The following is a 17353-nucleotide window of genomic DNA, read 5'->3' as shown; positions in this document are numbered from 1 at the left end:
CCTCACAGTGGCAGTGACTAGGGGCTTCCCAGGGCTGAGATTAAGGGGGCCCGGTCTGTCTTATTTAAGACTTTTGGCTTTAGCCACTTTAATGAAGGGGGCTTCTTTATACATTTTTATAGACCCCTGCTTTCCAGTTTGGTTGCTAACTAAGCTGTCTCCTCCCTCGCCCGTTCTGGCCCCTTTGGTTTTCTCTTTCACGTATTTGATTTATTTCATTTGGGCATTTACGCCACCAATGTCCATCTTGTCCGCACTGGGCACACTGTTTTTTTCCTTAAGAATCTTCTGCCTCTGCCGGGTCTTTTTCATTTCTTCGTCTACGTTTTCTTGGGCCTCTGGGTCGACGGGGCATACTGGCAATAGGCATTTAAAAGACGCTCCAAGTACGCTCTGGGGGCTTCGGTGGCACCTTGCAGCACTTCAGACACTTAGGTTATATTAACTGACTTTTTCATACTTGCTGTCATGGCTTCTAACAGCAGGGTTTGATACTGGGTGAGGCGCTTTAGCCCCGCTTGTGTGTTGGGAGAGAGAAACGTCTCTCCCTCTCTTGCTTTTTCTCTCTTTTGCTGATCTGCCTGTATTGCAGATGTTTCAAACGTTTTATATAAAACTTTTCGCTCTATGCACCAGCCTTGTCTTTTTGCAAGTTAAACTCACTTACTTAAAGTTTTATGCCTTACACTAGTCTCAATGACACACATTTGGGATAGGCTGTTCTTCTCTTTCTAGTTACATTTTTTTTTTAACCTTCAAGAACTATTACATTACTGTGGCTACTTTATCCCAGGTAATAAGCTTCAGGCACAATCAGCTGCTTTTAATTCACCCTGGGGCAACTATGGCCACTCTTTTTCTACAAATGTTCTTTCTCTCTCTTCTTGTCAACCATTGGGAACCACACCCAGTATCATTTGGAGTTGCAACTAACAGTAAAAACATCTGCAAATATCACATATATTTTATGATATCTAAGAAATCATAAAATACACACAACAAACTTTTTTTCAATTTAGCACAATGAATGGAAAACACTTCTTGCATGGTAAGGCATGATGGAGCAGATCCAGCTGTACACTGAGCTGACTACAAACACAGACATACGGTCTACAGCAATGAGAGTTCAAGTTTATGAAAAGCTTCACAGCACTGTCCATGGCAAGTCTCTGACAATTCAAAATTTTAGTCCATGTGCAGAGTGTCTCTAAAAAGCCCAGACGATGATGGAGGCAAACAGAGAAGCCTCTGGGCAATGAAGATGAGATGTTTCCAGCAAAGGCTCCCCACTTTTGCATCAGTTTAAAAAGGGAAAGTGTGGCCCTACACCCCTTCTGACAGACAAGGGCCTTTAACTTTTTAGCAAGGCCTCTGTCTAAACAGAGCGGCACAGCTCAGCTCTCTAGCCGTGACGCTTTAACCTGGGCAACTCCTCTGTAAATTTTATTCTACTTCTGTCAGGTTCTCAGACATTTTAAAAACCTTTTTTTTCTCTCTCTTCTAACCTGGTACACGAAAGCAAAGTGCCAAAACTCAGGATGCTGGGGGGTGATGGGCATCGCTTTATACTTGCATTTTTTTCAGGCAGCCATTAATCTTCTTCGGGGAGGCGGTGGGGTGATTTGCAGGACTTCAAAGGCAAGCTTCCCAGTTTGTTTGTATTTGTAAATCTCAAGATTAAAACAGGACACGATGAGGTACAGGGCAGACAAATTCTTTGCTTTGGCACGGGCAACAAATAACTCAGGTTAGCTTTCTTCGCTGGGGTCTCAAACAGGAAAACAGTCTTAATTTAAAGTTGTAACATCACTGACAGCGTCAGCCAGCCAGCTACACAGATTTCACTGTTTTTCAAGACAGTTACTCCAATATCTTCTTTTCTTCTCAGTCAGGTTGGGTCTCCCAGCTTACACAGTTTATTGCAGCTTCCAGGAGCATGGTAGTAGCGTAATTTTGGCTTGGCCAGGAACATGCTGTCTGGTTTCTCGGTCTCTTCAGCACACACACTCAGGCAGTGTAACACTGGACACTCAAATCAGTGAGATTTCTTCATTGCAGGGAATCCCACGGCAAAAGCTTAACGGTTACGCTCTTCAGAAATCATATAGCTGATGGTCTACAGGCTCTATGAAATTCTAGGACAGTTCAAAGCTAAACACGGCTACCTTGACAGAGATCTTCATCATGGTCTCTCCGCTTCATTCTGCCTTGGGACCGTCCTATGGGCATGGCACACTTTCCACTCGAAGAGGGGTCTAGCCTGTGCCCTGGGGGCTGATTCTTCACCTTTATTTCATTTTGTGCCTTCATCTTCTGGGTCTTCATTTTCAGTTTCCATTTCTTAGGGATTTCATCTCAATTAGGTGAGGTGATGATGTGGCACAACTCAGAACGTTGTGGGCAATTCTCCTGCTGCCCTCCTGGCGCACTAGGCTAATGGTTACTTCTTCAGCCTCACACTCCCACGCTTCGTCAAAAGTCAGGCTGTCTTGCAACATTTCTCTGATTAACAGCCTCAGATCTTGTTCTTGTTTTTTTCTCTCAGCTCGGCCTTGAGCTTTTTTGCTATTTCCTCTCTCTATTTTGAATCCTTTTTAAAAAATCTTTTTCCTTTTTTTTTTTTAAACATCTCAAGGGGGTGCAAGTCTTGCTTCCCCCACCTCCCATAGCCTCTCTCCTAAGATAAAGACAGACACAAGGAGGGAAAGGGGATTGGTCAGTGAGTAAGGGGTCTCACTGGCCGACACAAAAGGAATTTCACACCACGCACTTTGCTACTGGCCTGGGCACCCGGACGGTCAACGGTATGCATCAGAAACCGCAGTAGCCACGCACACCATCATCAATCTCTCCACTGCATCCATATGTCCCTGCCACCCACTTTTCCCACTTTTCACCAGAGCGGAAAGCGGCTTCCCCAGCTTCCTGCTGAGTACTGGCGTGCTGGGTACTGGCGCCCGCTCGGGGGTGTGATCAGGCCCCCCTTCTACTCGCAAGGAGTAGGTTCTTTTCGTATACGTATACTAACACTGACCTTCTTCATAAGGCGGGGCCCTCTTTTTTTCTGCCCAGTGGCCTTTCTCCCTAAAGGCGGGGCCCACTTTTACTCCATACTTGCCTTACTCCTGAAGGCTTCCAATGTGGGTTTCAACTCAATTGCAGCTGCGATACAGGCAGGGCTCAAGTTCCTTTCTCCGCTTCCCAAGGTTCTCTTGCTGCTCACTGCCGTTTGGGCGATCCCGGCGCAGGCTCCCTCCCATTTACCCGACAAAAAGGTCGGTGGCGCCAAGAAAGGGAGGTGTGCGCCGAGCTCTCCCTCCTGGTGCGGCGATAAAGAGCAGGCAACTGCCACCTCTCTGTCTCAGAGCCTGCCACATCCGAGTCACGGCACCATTTATGTAGCAGAAATCAGAGTCAGAGAGACCACGGAGTAAAGAAAAATGAGTATTCTTTATTTAACGCGCGGGCTTAAGGCTGGAATCTTTTCCAAAGAGCCAAAAGCCCCGAGGCATAGCCACACATTACTTTTATAGAGATGATGACACACAAGCGACCCTTTCTCCCACTCCCTCTCCTGTGGTTTTACAGTTGGTATAGTTGTTTATAGTACAGGAAATGGGCCATAGGACATTCTATCTTGAGAACAAGGATACAGTCTTGCAGTAAGCAAAAAGGCAAAATCATGACTGTGTTGTGCAATTCGGCTTGCTGACAGGGGAAGTCTCTACATTGCTGTTCCTGCCAAACTATGCTAGCTCAGCAAGAACATGAGACCACTTAGTCTGACCCCCGACATGGCTGCTACACCAGCATGCCCCAGCCAGCATGTTGGGGAAAAGCTGCTTTAGGCAATAAAAGAGGACTGAAGACCCACAACTCTTGGGAGTAACACCATGAAGATTTCGGCCTCCCTTACATAGTACACAACCACAGCACAGACAAAAATTCTATGATTCTATGAAAATCAAGAGCCAAAAACACCCTTACTTTGTGCACTGAAAGTTTTATTTCAACAGGCAGGGAAAAATTCCCCAGGAGAACCAGCGATGCCATGGAACTTCACTGCAACAGCGCCAAGACAAGACGGGGGATGGAAAAGAGAGCAATTCTGCTGTACTCTTTTCTTAACCTTCTTTTTTGGACGCACGTTGTTGGTGTGGCTGCATTTCTTCTTGCAGCAGTTGACAGCACGTGGGTGCAGCACCTAGATGGGAAAACACACAGGCATGAGGCCAAGGGTTCCCCAAACTTTCTTCCCTTGGGGGAACTGCCCTGCTTTGTGGAGGAGTCACATTTTCCAGCACAGAAGCCCTATGTGCTGCAAAGGACTCTGGAGCACACATCTTAGCTTTGGTGGTAGGGAGTGGGGGGGGGGGGGGGCGATTCTGACTGTCTAACCATGGGAAGGTGGAGTGGGGGAAGCGGCTGCTGGACAACAGATTGGATGTGGTACCGGCGTTTATGCCTTCCTCTCCCCGGAACACCCCATTTTTGCTGATCCACTTCCGTGCACGGAGCTGTTCCACACTGCCTGTGAGGGAGCATGGAAGAGGCGGGAGGTCAGTTCTCAGGGAACTGACCTCAGAGCGCAATCTCCGAGGTCAGTTCCCGGAAAGTGTCATACCCTATGGCCATCTAGCCACTGACTAGTGGCCATAGGATTGCGCCCTAAGGCAACTTTTAGCTGGAGATGTTCTCTCCCTAAAACAGGAGTGCCAAATCTTTTTCAGCCCAAGGGCCAAATTCCATTTGGGAGAAGCTCTCAGGGGCCACATTCTACTGGTGGGTGGAGCCAAAACCACCAAAAATACCAGCAGATTTTAGCTTCAAGCTCTTACTCCGGAGGCCAGTAACGAAGCCTCCAGAGAGGCATTTCAACCTATTTAGAATGGAGGAGAAACTGCACAAAAGCCTGGAAATCAGCACATGGTTGGCAGTCTGGGGAAAAGAGGACAGGGCTGTCTGGGAAATGCTGGAAGGCTGGACTGGGACCCTGAAAGTGTCAGATTTGGCTTATAAACCTCCCCCCATGCCCTTAAACATGGGCTCCAGCTGCTGCCCAGGCACACTTCAATTTTAAAAGGCTTCTTGCCCTTATGATGCCTTTGCCATGAATGGCCCCCACTGTCTGATTTCAACACAAACCCAAGCCCCTGCCCACCCAGGGTTACAGGGCAGCGATTCTCCTTTCTCCATGTCCTGTCCTCACTAGCAAACCCACGGCTGCAGTGACAGGTACTTGCAGCAGATCATCTTGTCACAACTGTACTTCTGGGTGGAAGGGAAGGCTTGATGATCGGTCCACAGAGACACAGCACCATGTGAATGGTGGACTCTGGCAAGGAGGAAAGTGGAAGCTAGATTAGCCGCCTGCTTTGGTGTTTTGAGAAGCGGAGGGGAGGAGGAGTCACCCTAAAAACCCAACTCCGGAGCTCCGAGCCTCTGGGAACCGGGAAGCGTACATCAGACTATCCAAGGACATGGAGTGCAAAAGGGCACCTGCTCAGACTGCCCAACGTGCCAAGACACAGGTAAAACAAAGTGTTCACAACATCAGAAGCTGCCTTATACAGGCCAGGCTATTGGTCCACCTATTCATTTGTAATCAGCAGCAGCTCTGCAGGGCCAGAGGCAGGCAGAGAAGGGTCTTCCCCCAATATCTGTTCTGTTTTCAACTGGAGAGGCCAGGGGACTGAACCAGGGACCTTCTGCATTCAAAGTACATGCTCTACCATTGAACTACAGTGCCCCTTTTTATTTTTTTACATCTTTCTCCCACCTTTCTTCCAAGGAACTCATGGCAGTATATACAGTCAGGGCCAGAAATATTGGAGCAAGGATAACTGTTTTGGCAGTTGGCCTCTGTGCACCACCACAGTGAAGTTGAAAGGAAACACACCCAGGTGGGAGCGAAGTCAGGACTTCCAGCTGTAATTCAAGGGGCGTGACAAAAGTGGGGCACTAACTGTAGCCGCCATACCAGGGGTCAGACTAAGTAGCCTCATGCAGTCTCATGCTTCATGTTCTTGCTGAGCTCTTGCTCTCTAAAATATATGTTTGTAAGCTGACAAGACGCAAGAATGTCTTATCTAGTTAGCAAGGCTAAGGTCAGAATAGTGGATATCATGTTCTTGCATATTATGTTCTTTGTTTATCATGGCCTATAACCCAGTTCCTGGGATATAAACAATGGTGCTAAGAGAGGAAATGTTGAGGACTGCAACCCCACACGGGAGGAGGAGGAGGAGCCGTTTCATATGTGTCACAATGTCTATAAAAACAATGTGCTGATGTAAATCGGGGCTTCTGGCTCTTTGGAAATGATTCCAGCCTTAAGCCCACGCATTAAATAAAGAAACCCTTTTCCCTTCACTCCGTGGTCTCTCTGACTCTGAGTTCTGCAACATAAATGATGCTGTGACTCGGATGTGGCAGGCTCTGAGCCAGAGAGGTGGCAGTTGCCTGCTCTTAATCGCCACACCAGGAGGGAGAGCTCGGCACACGCCTCCCTTTCTTGGCGCCACCGACCTTTTTGTCGGGTAAACGGGAGAAAGCCTGCACCGGGATCGCCCAAACGGCAGTGAGCAGCAAGAGAACCTTGGGAAGCGGAGGAAGGAACTTGAGCCCTGCCTGTATCGCAGCTGCAATTGAGTTGAAACCCACATTGGAAGCCTTCAGGAGTAAGGCAAGTATGGAGTAAAAGTGGGCCCCGCCTTTAGGGAGAAAGGCCACTGGGCAGAAAAAAAGAGGGCCCCGCCTTATGAAGAAGGTCAGTGTTAGTATACGTATACGAAAAGAACCTACTCCTTGCGAGTAGAAGGGGGGCCTGATCACACCCCCGAGCGGGCGCCAGTACCCAGCACGCCAGTACTCAGCAGGAAGCTGGGGAAGCCGCTTTCCGCTCTGGTGAAAAGTGGGAAAAGTGGGTGGCAGGGACATATGGATGCAGTGGAGAGATTGATGATGGTGTGCGTGGCTACTGCGGTTTCTGATGCATACCGTTGACCGTCCGGGTGCCCAGGCCAGTAGCAAAGTGCGTGGTGTGAAATTCCTTTTGTGTCGGCCAGTGAGACCCCTTACTCACTGACCAATCCCCTTTCCCTCCTTGTGTCTGTCTTTATCTTAGGAGAGAGGCTATGGGAGGTGGGGGAAGCAAGACTTGCACCCCCTTGAGATGTTTAAAAAAAAAAAAGGAAAAAGATTTTTTTTAAAGGATTCAGAATAGAGAGAGGAAATAGCAAAAAGCTCAAGGCCGAGCTGAGAGAAAAAAACAAGAACAAGATCTGAGGCTGTTAATCCGAGAAATGTTGCAAGACAGCCTGACTTTTGACGAAGCGTGGGAGTGTGAGGCTGAAGAAGTAACCATTAGCCTAGTGCGCCAGGAGGGCAGCAGGAGAATTGCCCACAACGTTCTGAGTTGTGCCACATCATCACCTCACCTAATTGAGATGAAATCCCTAAGAAATGGAAACTGAAAATGAAGACCCAGAAGATGAAGGCACAAAATGAAATAAAGGTGAAGAATCAGCCCCCAGGGCACAGGCTAGACCCCTCTTCGAGTGGAAAGTGTGCCATGCCCATAGGACGGTCCCAAGGCAGAATGAAGCGGAGAGACCATGATGAAGATCTCTGTCAAGGTAGCCGTGTTTAGCTTTGAACTGTCCTAGAATTTCATAGAGCCTGTAGACCATCAGCTATATGATTTCTGAAGAGCGTAACCGTTAAGCTTTTGCCGTGGGATTCCCTGCAATGAAGAAATCTCACTGATTTGAGTGTCCAGTGTTACACTGCCTGAGTGTGTGCGCTGAAGAGACCGAGAAACCAGACAGCATGTTCCTGGCCAAGCCAAAATTACGCTACTACCATGCTCCTGGAAGCTGCAATAAACTGTGTAAGCTGGGAGACCCAACCTGACTGAGAAGAAAAGAAGATATTGGAGTAACTGTCTTGAAAAACAGTGAAATCTGTGTAGCTGGCTGGCTGACGCTGTCAGTGATGTTACAACTTTAAATTAAGACTGTTTTCCTGTTTGAGACCCCAGCGAAGAAAGCTAACCTGAGTTATTTGTTGCCCGTGCCAAAGCAAAGAATTTGTCTGCCCTGTACCTCATCGTGTCCTGTTTTAATCTTGAGATTTACAAATACAAACAAACTGGGAAGCTTGCCTTTGAAGTCCTGCAAATCACCCCACCGCCTCCCCGAAGAAGATTAATGGCTGCCTGAAAAAAATGCAAGTATAAAGCGATGCCCATCACCCCCCAGCATCCTGAGTTTTGGCACTTTGCTTTCGTGTACCAGGTTAGAAGAGAGAGAAAAAAAAGGTTTTTAAAATGTCTGAGAACCTGACAGAAGTAGAATAAAATTTACAGAGGAGTTGCCCAGGTTAAAGCGTCACGGCTAGAGAGCTGAGCTGTGCCGCTCTGTTTAGACAGAGGCCTTGCTAAAAAGTTAAAGGCCCTTGTCTGTCAGAAGGGGTGTAGGGCCACACTTTCCCTTTTTAAACTGATGCAAAAGTGGGGAGCCTTTGCTGGAAACATCTCATCTTCATTGCCCAGAGGCTTCTCTGTTTGCCTCCATCATCGTCTGGGCTTTTTAGAGACACTCTGCACATGGACTAAAATTTTGAATTGTCAGAGACTTGCCATGGACAGTGCTGTGAAGCTTTTCATAAACTTGAACTCTCATTGCTGTAGACCGTATGTCTGTGTTTGTAGTCAGCTCAGTGTACAGCTGGATCTGCTCCATCATGCCTTACCATGCAAGAAGTGTTTTCCATTCATTGTGCTAAATTGAAAAAAAGTTTGTTGTGTGTATTTTATGATTTCTTAGATATCATAAAATATATGTGATATTTGCAGATGTTTTTACTGTTAGTTGCAACTCCAAATGATACTGGGTGTGGTTCCCAATGGTTGACAAGAAGAGAGAGAAAGAACATTTGTAGAAAAAGAGTGGCCATAGTTGCCCCAGGGTGAATTAAAAGCAGCTGATTGTGCCTGAAGCTTATTACCTGGGATAAAGTAGCCACAGTAATGTAATAGTTCTTGAAGGTTAAAAAAAAAATGTAACTAGAAAGAGAAGAACAGCCTATCCCAAATGTGCGTCATTGGGACTAGTGTAAGGCATAAAACTTTAAGTAAGTGAGTTTAACTTGCAAAAAGACAAGGCTGGTGCATAGAGCGAAAAGTTTTATATAAAACGTTTGAAACATGATCTGCAATACAGGCAGATCAGCAAAAGAGAGAAAAAGCAAGAGAGGGAGGGAGAGATTTCTCTCTCCCAACACACAAGCGAGGCTAAAGCGCCTCACCCAGTATCAAACCCTGCTGTTAGAAGCCATGAGAGCAAGTATAAAAAAGTCAGTTAATATGACTGAAGTGTCTGAAGTGCTGCAAGGTGCCACCGAAGCCCCCAGAGCGTACTTGGAGCGTCTTTTAAATGCCTATCGCCAGTATACCCCCCTAGACCCAGAGGCCCAAGAAGACGTGGGCGAGGAAAAGAAGAAGACCCGGCAGAGGCAAAAGATTCTTAAGAAAGAACCAGTGTGCCCAGTGCAGACAAGATGGACATTAGTGGCGTGAATGCCAAGTTCTGCAACTAGGAAAAAGAAACCAAATGCACAGTTACAAGATGGGGGATACGTGGCTCAACCACACTACAAGCGAGAAGGATCTTGGAATTGTGGTAGATCACAAGCTGAATATGAGCCAACAATGTGATGTGGCTGCAAAAAAGGCAAATGCTCTTTTGGGCTGCATTCATAGATGCATAGCTTCCAAATCCCGTGAAGTGCTAGTTCCCCTCTACTCAGCACTGTTTAGTCCTCATCTGGCGTACTATGTCCAGTTCTGGGCACCACATTTCAAAAAGAATACAGACAAACTGGAGAGGGTTCAGAGGAGGGCAATGAAGATGATCAGGGGACTGGAAACAAAGCCCTGTGAGGAGAGACTGAAAGAACTGGGCATGTTTGGCCTTGAGAAGAGAAGACTGAGGGGAGATAGGGTAGAGCTCTTCAAGTACTTGGAAGGTTGTCACAGAGAGGAAGGCCAGGATCTCTTCTCGATCCTCCCAGAGTGCTGGACACAGAGTAATGGGCTCAAGTGACAGGAAGCCAGATTCCGGCTGAACATCAGGAGAAACTTCCTGACTGTCAGAGTAATACGGCAATGGAACCAATTACCTAGGGAGGTGGTGGGCTCTCCCACACTGGAGGCGTTCAAGACGAGGCTGGACAGCCATCTGTCAGGGATGCTCTGACTTGGATTCCTGCATTGAGCAGGGGGTTGGACTTGATGGCCTTGTGGGCCCCTTCCAACCCTACTATTCTATGATTCTATGTTTGTCTGTTAGGATTAGCTTGGTTACCCACGGGGGTGCTCTTCGGACCCATTTCGTGCAGGTTCTGAGGTTAAACAGGACCGAATTTACAGGGGCCACCTCTGCTCACAGGAACACAGGAAGCTGCCTTAATACTGAGTGGGAGTCCTCAGTATTTGGGGGAAAGTGGCCATGTTATACTTGAGTTCTTGGTTCTAAGGGAAGCAAAAGCTGAGTGTAGTCAAACGCGTCCCCTGGATTTTAGGAAAGCCGATTTTAATAAACTCAGAACAATGATCAGTAAGGTCCCATGGCCAGCGACGCTAACGAGAAAAGGAGTCCAAGATGGGTGGGAGCTTTTAAAAAAGGAAATTCTCAAGGCACAATTACAAACAATTCCAACAAGAAGAAAAGGTGGAAGACAACAGAAGAAGCCAATGTAGCTTCACAAAAAGCTTAGAGATGACCTGAAAACAAAAAAGGACACATACAGGAAGTGGAAGGAAGGCCAAGCAACAAGGGAAGAGTCCAGGCAGGTAGCACAGAATTGCAGGGATGGTGTCAGGAAGGCTAAAGCTGAGAACAAGCTGAGGTTAGCGTGGGAGGCTGAAAGCAACAAAAAGGCTTTCTTCAGCTACGGGCGTAGTAAAAGACAGAGAAAAGACATGGTAGGTCAGCTATTAAATAAGGATGCCAAAATGATAACAGATGACAAGGAAAAGGCAGAGGTGCTCAAGTCCTTCTTTGGCTCAGTCTTCTCCCAAAAGAAGGTCTATGACCCCCCGGCAAAGTACAGGCTGAAGGGGCAGGATTGCAGCTTGAGATCGATAGTTAGTTCAAGGAACACCTAACTACTTTGAATGAGTTCAAATCTCCAGGGCCAGATGAACTGCATCCTAGAGTAATAAAGGAACTGGCAGAAGAACTCTCAGAACTTCTGTCTATTCTCTTTGAGAAATCATGGAGGACGGGGGAAGTGCCAGATGACTGGAGGAGGACTAATGTTGTCCCTATCTTCAAAAGGGGCAAAAAGGGGGAACCTGGGAACTACAGACCAGTCAGTGTGACATCAATCCCTGGGAAAATTCTGGAGCAGATCATAAAGCAATCCATCTGGAAGCACACTGAAAACAATGCAGTGATTCCTCGAAGCCAACATGGATTTGTCAAGAACAAATGCTGCCAGACGAATCTGATCTCATGTTTTCATCATGTAACCTCCCTTGTGGACTGTGGAAATGCTGTGGACATAATATATAGTACCTCGACTTCAGCAAAGCTTTCAACCAAGTGCCCCATGATATCCTGATGAGCAAACGAGCTCAAAGCGGGCTAGATGAAACAGCGATCCAGTGGATCCACAGTTGGCTACAGAATGGGACTCAAAGAGTGCTTATCAATGGGGACTTCTAAAACTGGGGAGTGGTAACGAGTGGGGGACCGCAGGGCTCAGTCTGGGGCCCAGTGCTCTTCAACGGTTTTATTAATGTCTGGGAGGAGGTGCAGGGAATGCTGATCAAATTTGCAGATGATACCAAATTGGGTGGGATAACTAATACCCTGGAAGACAGAAACAGAAGTCAAAGTGATCTGGATAGGCTGGAGCGCAGGGCAGAAAACAACAGAATGACATTTAATAGGGATAAATGCCACGTTCTGCACCTAGGAAAAAGAAACCAAATGCACAGTTACAAGATGGGGGATACGTGGCTCAACAACACTACAAGCGAGAAAGATCTTGGAATTGTTGTCGATCACAAGCTGAATATCAGCCAACAATGTGATGTGGCTGCAAAAAAGGCCAATGCTATTTCAGGCTGCATTCATAGAAGCATAGCTCCCAAATCCCCTGAAGTACTAGTTCCCCTCTACTGGTTAGGCCTCATCTGGAGTACTGTGTCCAGTTCTGGGCACCACATTTTAAGAAGGATGCAGACAAACTGGAGAGGGTTCAGAGAAGGGCAATGAAGATGATCAGGGGACTGGAAACAAAGCCCTATGAGGAGAGACTGAAAGGACTGGGCATGTTTAGCCTTGAGAAGAGAAGACTGAGGGGAGATAGGGTAGAGCTCTTCAAGTATTTGAAAGGTTGTCCCAGAGAGGAAGGCCAGGATCTCTTCTCGATCATCCCGGTGTGCAGGACACGGAATAATGGGCTCAAGCTACAGGAAGCCAGATTCCGGCTGAACGTCAGGAAAAATCCCGACCGTTAGAGCAATACGACAACAGAACCCATGACCTGGGGAGGCGGCGGGCTCTCCCACACTGGCGGCATTCAAGACGAGGTTGGACAGCCACCTGCCAGGGATGCTCTGACTTGGATTCCTGCATTGAGTGGGGGGTTGGACCCGATGGCCTCGTAGGCCCCTCCCAACCCTACTATTCCACGATTCTATGATCCTGGTCCATCTAGACCAGTAATGTCAACTCTGACCAGCAGTGGCTCTCCCGAGTTTCAGGCAGGAGTTTTTCTTGTCCTTCCTGGAGATGCCAGGGATTGAACCTGGGACCTTCTGCATGCAAAGAATGCGCTCTACCGCCGAGTATGGCACCCTCACTTTTCAGCACTATGCTTGGACTTGTAGCTGTTGCTGCATCAGGCAGCTTTATTTATTTAATTTGTTTATTACATTTACATCCCACCTTTTTTCCTCCTTAAGGAACCCAAGGTGGCGTACATAATCCTCTTCCTCTCCATTTTATCCTCAACCACCCTGTGAGGTAGGTTAGGGCTGAGGGTCAGTGACCAGCCCCAAGTCACCCAGTGAGCTTCATGGCCAAGTGGGGACTAGAACCCGGATCTCCCGAGTCCCAGTCCAACACTCCAGCCACCATACCTTTTAGGGCCTCACTCCACACCAGGCCACTGGGAATCTACCTTTATGTGATCCAAATCCATACTCTCTCTGCTAGTTGCAAAAGGGAACAAAAGTCACTGGTTTCCTCTCATGCCGTACTTCCAGTCTGTACACATGCTACAAGCGAAGGTGAAACACAGCACAGGAAACCAAGTGTGACCAACAGACAACATAGCTTCCGCCACTATGACAAGGTGGCTCTCTGTCTCAGAACCATACCTTTCTGGATGTTGTAGTCCAAAAGCGTGAGCCCATCTTCCAGCTGCTTCCCCACAAAGATCAGACACTGCTGGTCAGGAGAGATACCTGCAAAGCCAAAGTTTCACAGGGAGGTCAGCGGGCATCTTCTGTGCCCAAGGCAGATATGGAGGCTTATATGTGTATCAACAGTAACTGATGTTAAAATATTCTCCTGTCAGCCTTTCCCAATGTGATGCCATCCAGGTATGTTATATTACAAATCCCAGCAATCTGCAGCCAGCCATCTAAAGATGGCATAACACTAGTAAATCTATAGCAGCCTTCATAGGAACATCAGAAGAGCCCTGCTGGATCAGACCAAGGGTCCATCCAGTCCAGCACTCTGCTCACACAGCGGCCAACCAGCTGTCAACCAGGAACCCACAAGCACGGCATGACTGCAACAGCACCCTCCCACCCATGTTTCCCAGCAACTGGTGTACATGGGCTCACCGCCTCTGGTACTGGAGTTAGCACAGAGCCATCAAGACTAGTAGCCATCGATAGCCTTCTCCTCCAGGAATGTGTCCAATCCCCTTTTAAAGCCATCCAAATTGGTGGCCATCACTACATCGTGTTAAACTATGTACTGTGTGAAGAATGTTTTTGGCCTTCAATTCCCATCAGTCCCAGCCAGCACAGGCAATGGGTCAATACAGGTGGGAGTTGTAGACTAAAGTATCTGGAGGGCACCGGATCAGAGAAGGCCAATGACTCAACTTGCTATATTGACTGTTGGAATCAATAATGTCCATCAGTCACCAGTACAGCATTGTATCCAGCACAAGTGTGATCAAGTAACAGTCACTCCCCTCTAGCAATATATGGTAGGCTTTCCTCCCTTTAAAGCGTTGTGTCCAAGGGCAACTTCTCCTTTTAGTCAGGACCCTACTGATGGAGGATGTTGAACACTGTGATGCCAAATCCAGTTGTTGGATCTAGTTTAGAAAGCCCCATGCAGCTGGGCCCTCAGCAGCTCCCCCCACCCATATCAACCTCCCCCGAGCTTAAGCTCAGCTAGTGAAGTTCTGCTTCGAATGTCAATGTACAAGGAAGCCAGTTTTAACTCCCACCAAGAGCAGGGCCTTCTCGGTGGTAGAACCAGAACTTTGGCAAGTCCCCAACACAAGCTGCCTGCTTCTTTCCTACTTGATGCACACACGTTTCTTGGCCGGGTGGCACTGAAGTTCAGGGTCGACTGGGTACCTTCTTTATTCTGGATTTTTGCCTTAACATGCTCGATAGTGTCACTGGGCTCCACCTCATGGGTGATGGTTTTGCCTGTCAGGGTTTTCACGAAGGTCTGCATTGTGGCAGCTGAGTGTCACCTGGAGGGTGGGGAAAGGAGACACAGGAGGAGCAATGGTTAAACCCATCAGTATTATTACCTCCATTTTAGAGATGGGGAAAACTGAGGCTGAGAGAGTTCATGGCAGAGGTTGATTGCAGGGCTCAACTTTGCAACGCTAAACCATTTCTCACTGATTAAGCTACAGGTGGGCAATCTGTGGCCCTCCAGAGGCTTTGGCCTACAACTCCCATCAGCCCTAGTCAACACAATGGTGAAGGTTCATGGCAGGTGTACGCCAAAACATCTGGAGGGCCACAAATTGTCCTCTCCTGGGTTAAGCAAACATGCACATTGCATTGCATTGCATATACTTAGGAAGAAATCCCAAGATCAATATTAAGTACAAGCGAGAAGGATCTTGGAATTGTCGTATCATCCTACTGCAACCACCAGCTATTATGCTTCATATATTACCACAGAGTAACAACAGCCACTACCATCAGTGTTTGCAAAATAATCATCATTGTAATTATAATATAATAATCATATGGGGTATGATCCAGCCAAAGTTAAAACACTTTTAGGGTGCAATTCTATGCATGTATTTATTTCATTTCTATACTACCCAATAGCCTAAGCTCTATGCATGCACGTTTAGACAGAAAAAGAGTCCTGGCTGGGGAATGCTGGGAGTTGTAGGACTTTTTTTCTGTCTAAATATGCATAGAATTGTATCCTAAAGGCTGCAGTTCTATCCATGCTTACCTGGGAGTACCCCCACAGAACACAATGGGACTTACTTCTGAGTAAACATGCACAGAATTTGTGCTGTTAGTCCCATCACTCCAGTGAGATTTAAACCCATGCTAAGCTTTCCCAGAGACCAATGGAACCTAGAAGTGATAGCCTTTGGCTGGATCCTGCCTAAAGTATTATCAGTATGTATATACATTACATTATATATATGTAAAATATATTATCATTTCTCTCATCCCCAACTATCCCCTCCCCGCACAATTTTGGATCTCCCTTCTCCCTATAGATAGATATCTGTATGGAGAGAGAGTAAGAAGTATAAGGGAGCAATGCCACACACACACTACATATAGTTATATCTCTTGATATAACATAATTCCCCCTCCCTCTATAGAAACACACACACAATAAATATACCTACAAGGTTATAGTTCTCTCTATACAAACTATAATAAACTATAATTTATCACTATAAAATTTTCTCTCTGTGTGTATGTATACACATACACACACCATATGCTAAATCTAGACTTAGTCATACTTGACGTGTCCCATTGATTTCAAGGGGTCACCTCTAAGTCTGGAATGTTCTGTGTCTCTATATAAAATGATCTTGCAATATATATGTATACACACACACACATACACGGACTCTATCGAGAGACTATATATCTATATATGCAAGATCACTCTATATAGGAAGGCAGAACCTTCCAGGCTTACTATATATTTCTCTCTCTCTCTCTCTACACACACAGATACACACACACTATAGTTGTACTTCATATTTATACCTCTCTCACTCTCTCTATATATCTATTGAGATCTCTCTCCCCCTGTACAAATACATACATTATACAAAAAAAAGACAAAAAAGGCAGAACTCTCCAGACTTTGTCTCCCCTCCCTATATATACAGTACCTACATGCACACACTATACATACGTTTCATCTATACATCTATGAGATAATTTTATATAAAGACAGAACTTTCCAGACACACACACACTATATTTCTATGTTATATTTATACCTCCCTCCCCCCCCTCCCTCTATATATATTTACTGAGATATCTCTCTCCCAGTACATATACATATTCACATACTGAAACAAGATATATATACATATAAAATTATCTTGTACACACAGTATCGATACACACACACACACACCTCTAAGATGATTTTATGCAGAAAGGCGGAACTTTCCAGACTTATCTCTATCTATCTACACACAGAGATACACATACTATATGTTACACCTATATTACAATCTATACATTATGCGAGATAACTTTCTATAGAAAGGAAGACAGAACTTTCCAGACTCACACATATCTCTCCCTATCTATATCATCATATCAGGAATGGACACTTGCCGAACGGAAAGAGAGCGAGCCTCGGCCGGAAATGGAAACAGGGCCCACTTCCGCTTATTAACACACACCCCGCGCGGTCTAAGCCCCGCCCACTGCCAGGTGGCATCATAGATGTCGCTCAGGTCACCATGACGTCGACGGCGAAAACGCTTCTCCATCTCCTTGCCGTACGTCATCACGCACAAGGCTCGCCTCAGAAAGCACCATACGGTTCTTAAGACCATAGAAGATAAAAGGGAAGAGGGACGTAGTCTGTTTTTTGATGGCGAGTCTCCGGGTTCGCTTGGGAGGAGTTTTTTTTTAAAAAGAAATGAACCCCCAGGGGCGGAAGGGAAGGGGAGGGAGAGCTGCCCATAGAAATCAATGGGGAAATGTAGGGTACAATTCCCGTCACCCAGCAAAGACAGGTGTCTCTCTTCTCCCACACTCAGGCCTTACTTTGTGTGGAAAATTCAATTATTATTATTGGTTGGTTAGTTTTTGAGGTAGTAGTGGCTGTGCATGTGGGAG

At 46.6% G+C, this 17353-nt stretch overlaps 1 protein-coding gene across 3 annotated transcripts; it reads right to left on the bottom strand.

The window, feature by feature from the left end:
* Positions 1-3430: 3430 nt before the first annotated feature.
* Positions 3431-16942, bottom strand: LOC146333968 (ubiquitin-like). Of its 3 annotated transcripts, none has more exons than XM_084825404.1 (4): positions 16844-16942; positions 14624-14745; positions 13397-13483; positions 3431-4204 (listed from the first exon to the last, which is right to left on the bottom strand). In XM_084825404.1, exons 2-4 carry the CDS (start codon positions 14724-14726, stop codon positions 4125-4127), a joined length of 270 nt encoding a protein of 89 aa, XP_084681530.1. In that variant the 5' UTR covers positions 14727-14745; positions 16844-16942; the 3' UTR covers positions 3431-4124. The 3 variants fall into 3 exon arrangements, with proteins under 3 accessions (XP_084681530.1, XP_084681529.1, XP_084681531.1); XM_084825403.1 differs by having other exon boundaries at positions 16797-16900; XM_084825405.1 differs by lacking the exon at positions 16844-16942 and adding an exon at positions 16638-16780.
* Between the last annotated feature and the right edge of the window lie 411 nt (positions 16943-17353).

Source organism: Heloderma suspectum, chromosome W (genome assembly GCF_057233095.1).
Source record: "Heloderma suspectum isolate Gila_16-S chromosome W, 16-S_ref, whole genome shotgun sequence".
Classification (NCBI taxonomy): domain Eukaryota; kingdom Metazoa; phylum Chordata; class Lepidosauria; order Squamata; family Helodermatidae; genus Heloderma; species Heloderma suspectum.
The sequence above is the reverse complement of the archived record's forward strand: the minus strand, read 5'-3'. Positions and strand labels throughout refer to the sequence as shown.

Coding starts and splice junctions, on each gene's coding strand:
- LOC146333968 (XM_084825404.1), bottom strand. CDS start 14,726: ATGCAGACCTTCGTGAAAACCCTGACAGGCAAAACCATCACCCATGAG. Junction 13,484..14,623: donor AAAAATCCAGAATAAAGAAG/GTACCCAGTCGA, acceptor TTGGCTTTGCAG/GTATCTCTCCTGACCAGCAG. Junction 4,205..13,396: donor GGACTACAACATCCAGAAAG/GTATGGTTCTGA, acceptor TTTCCCATCTAG/GTGCTGCACCCACGTGCTGT.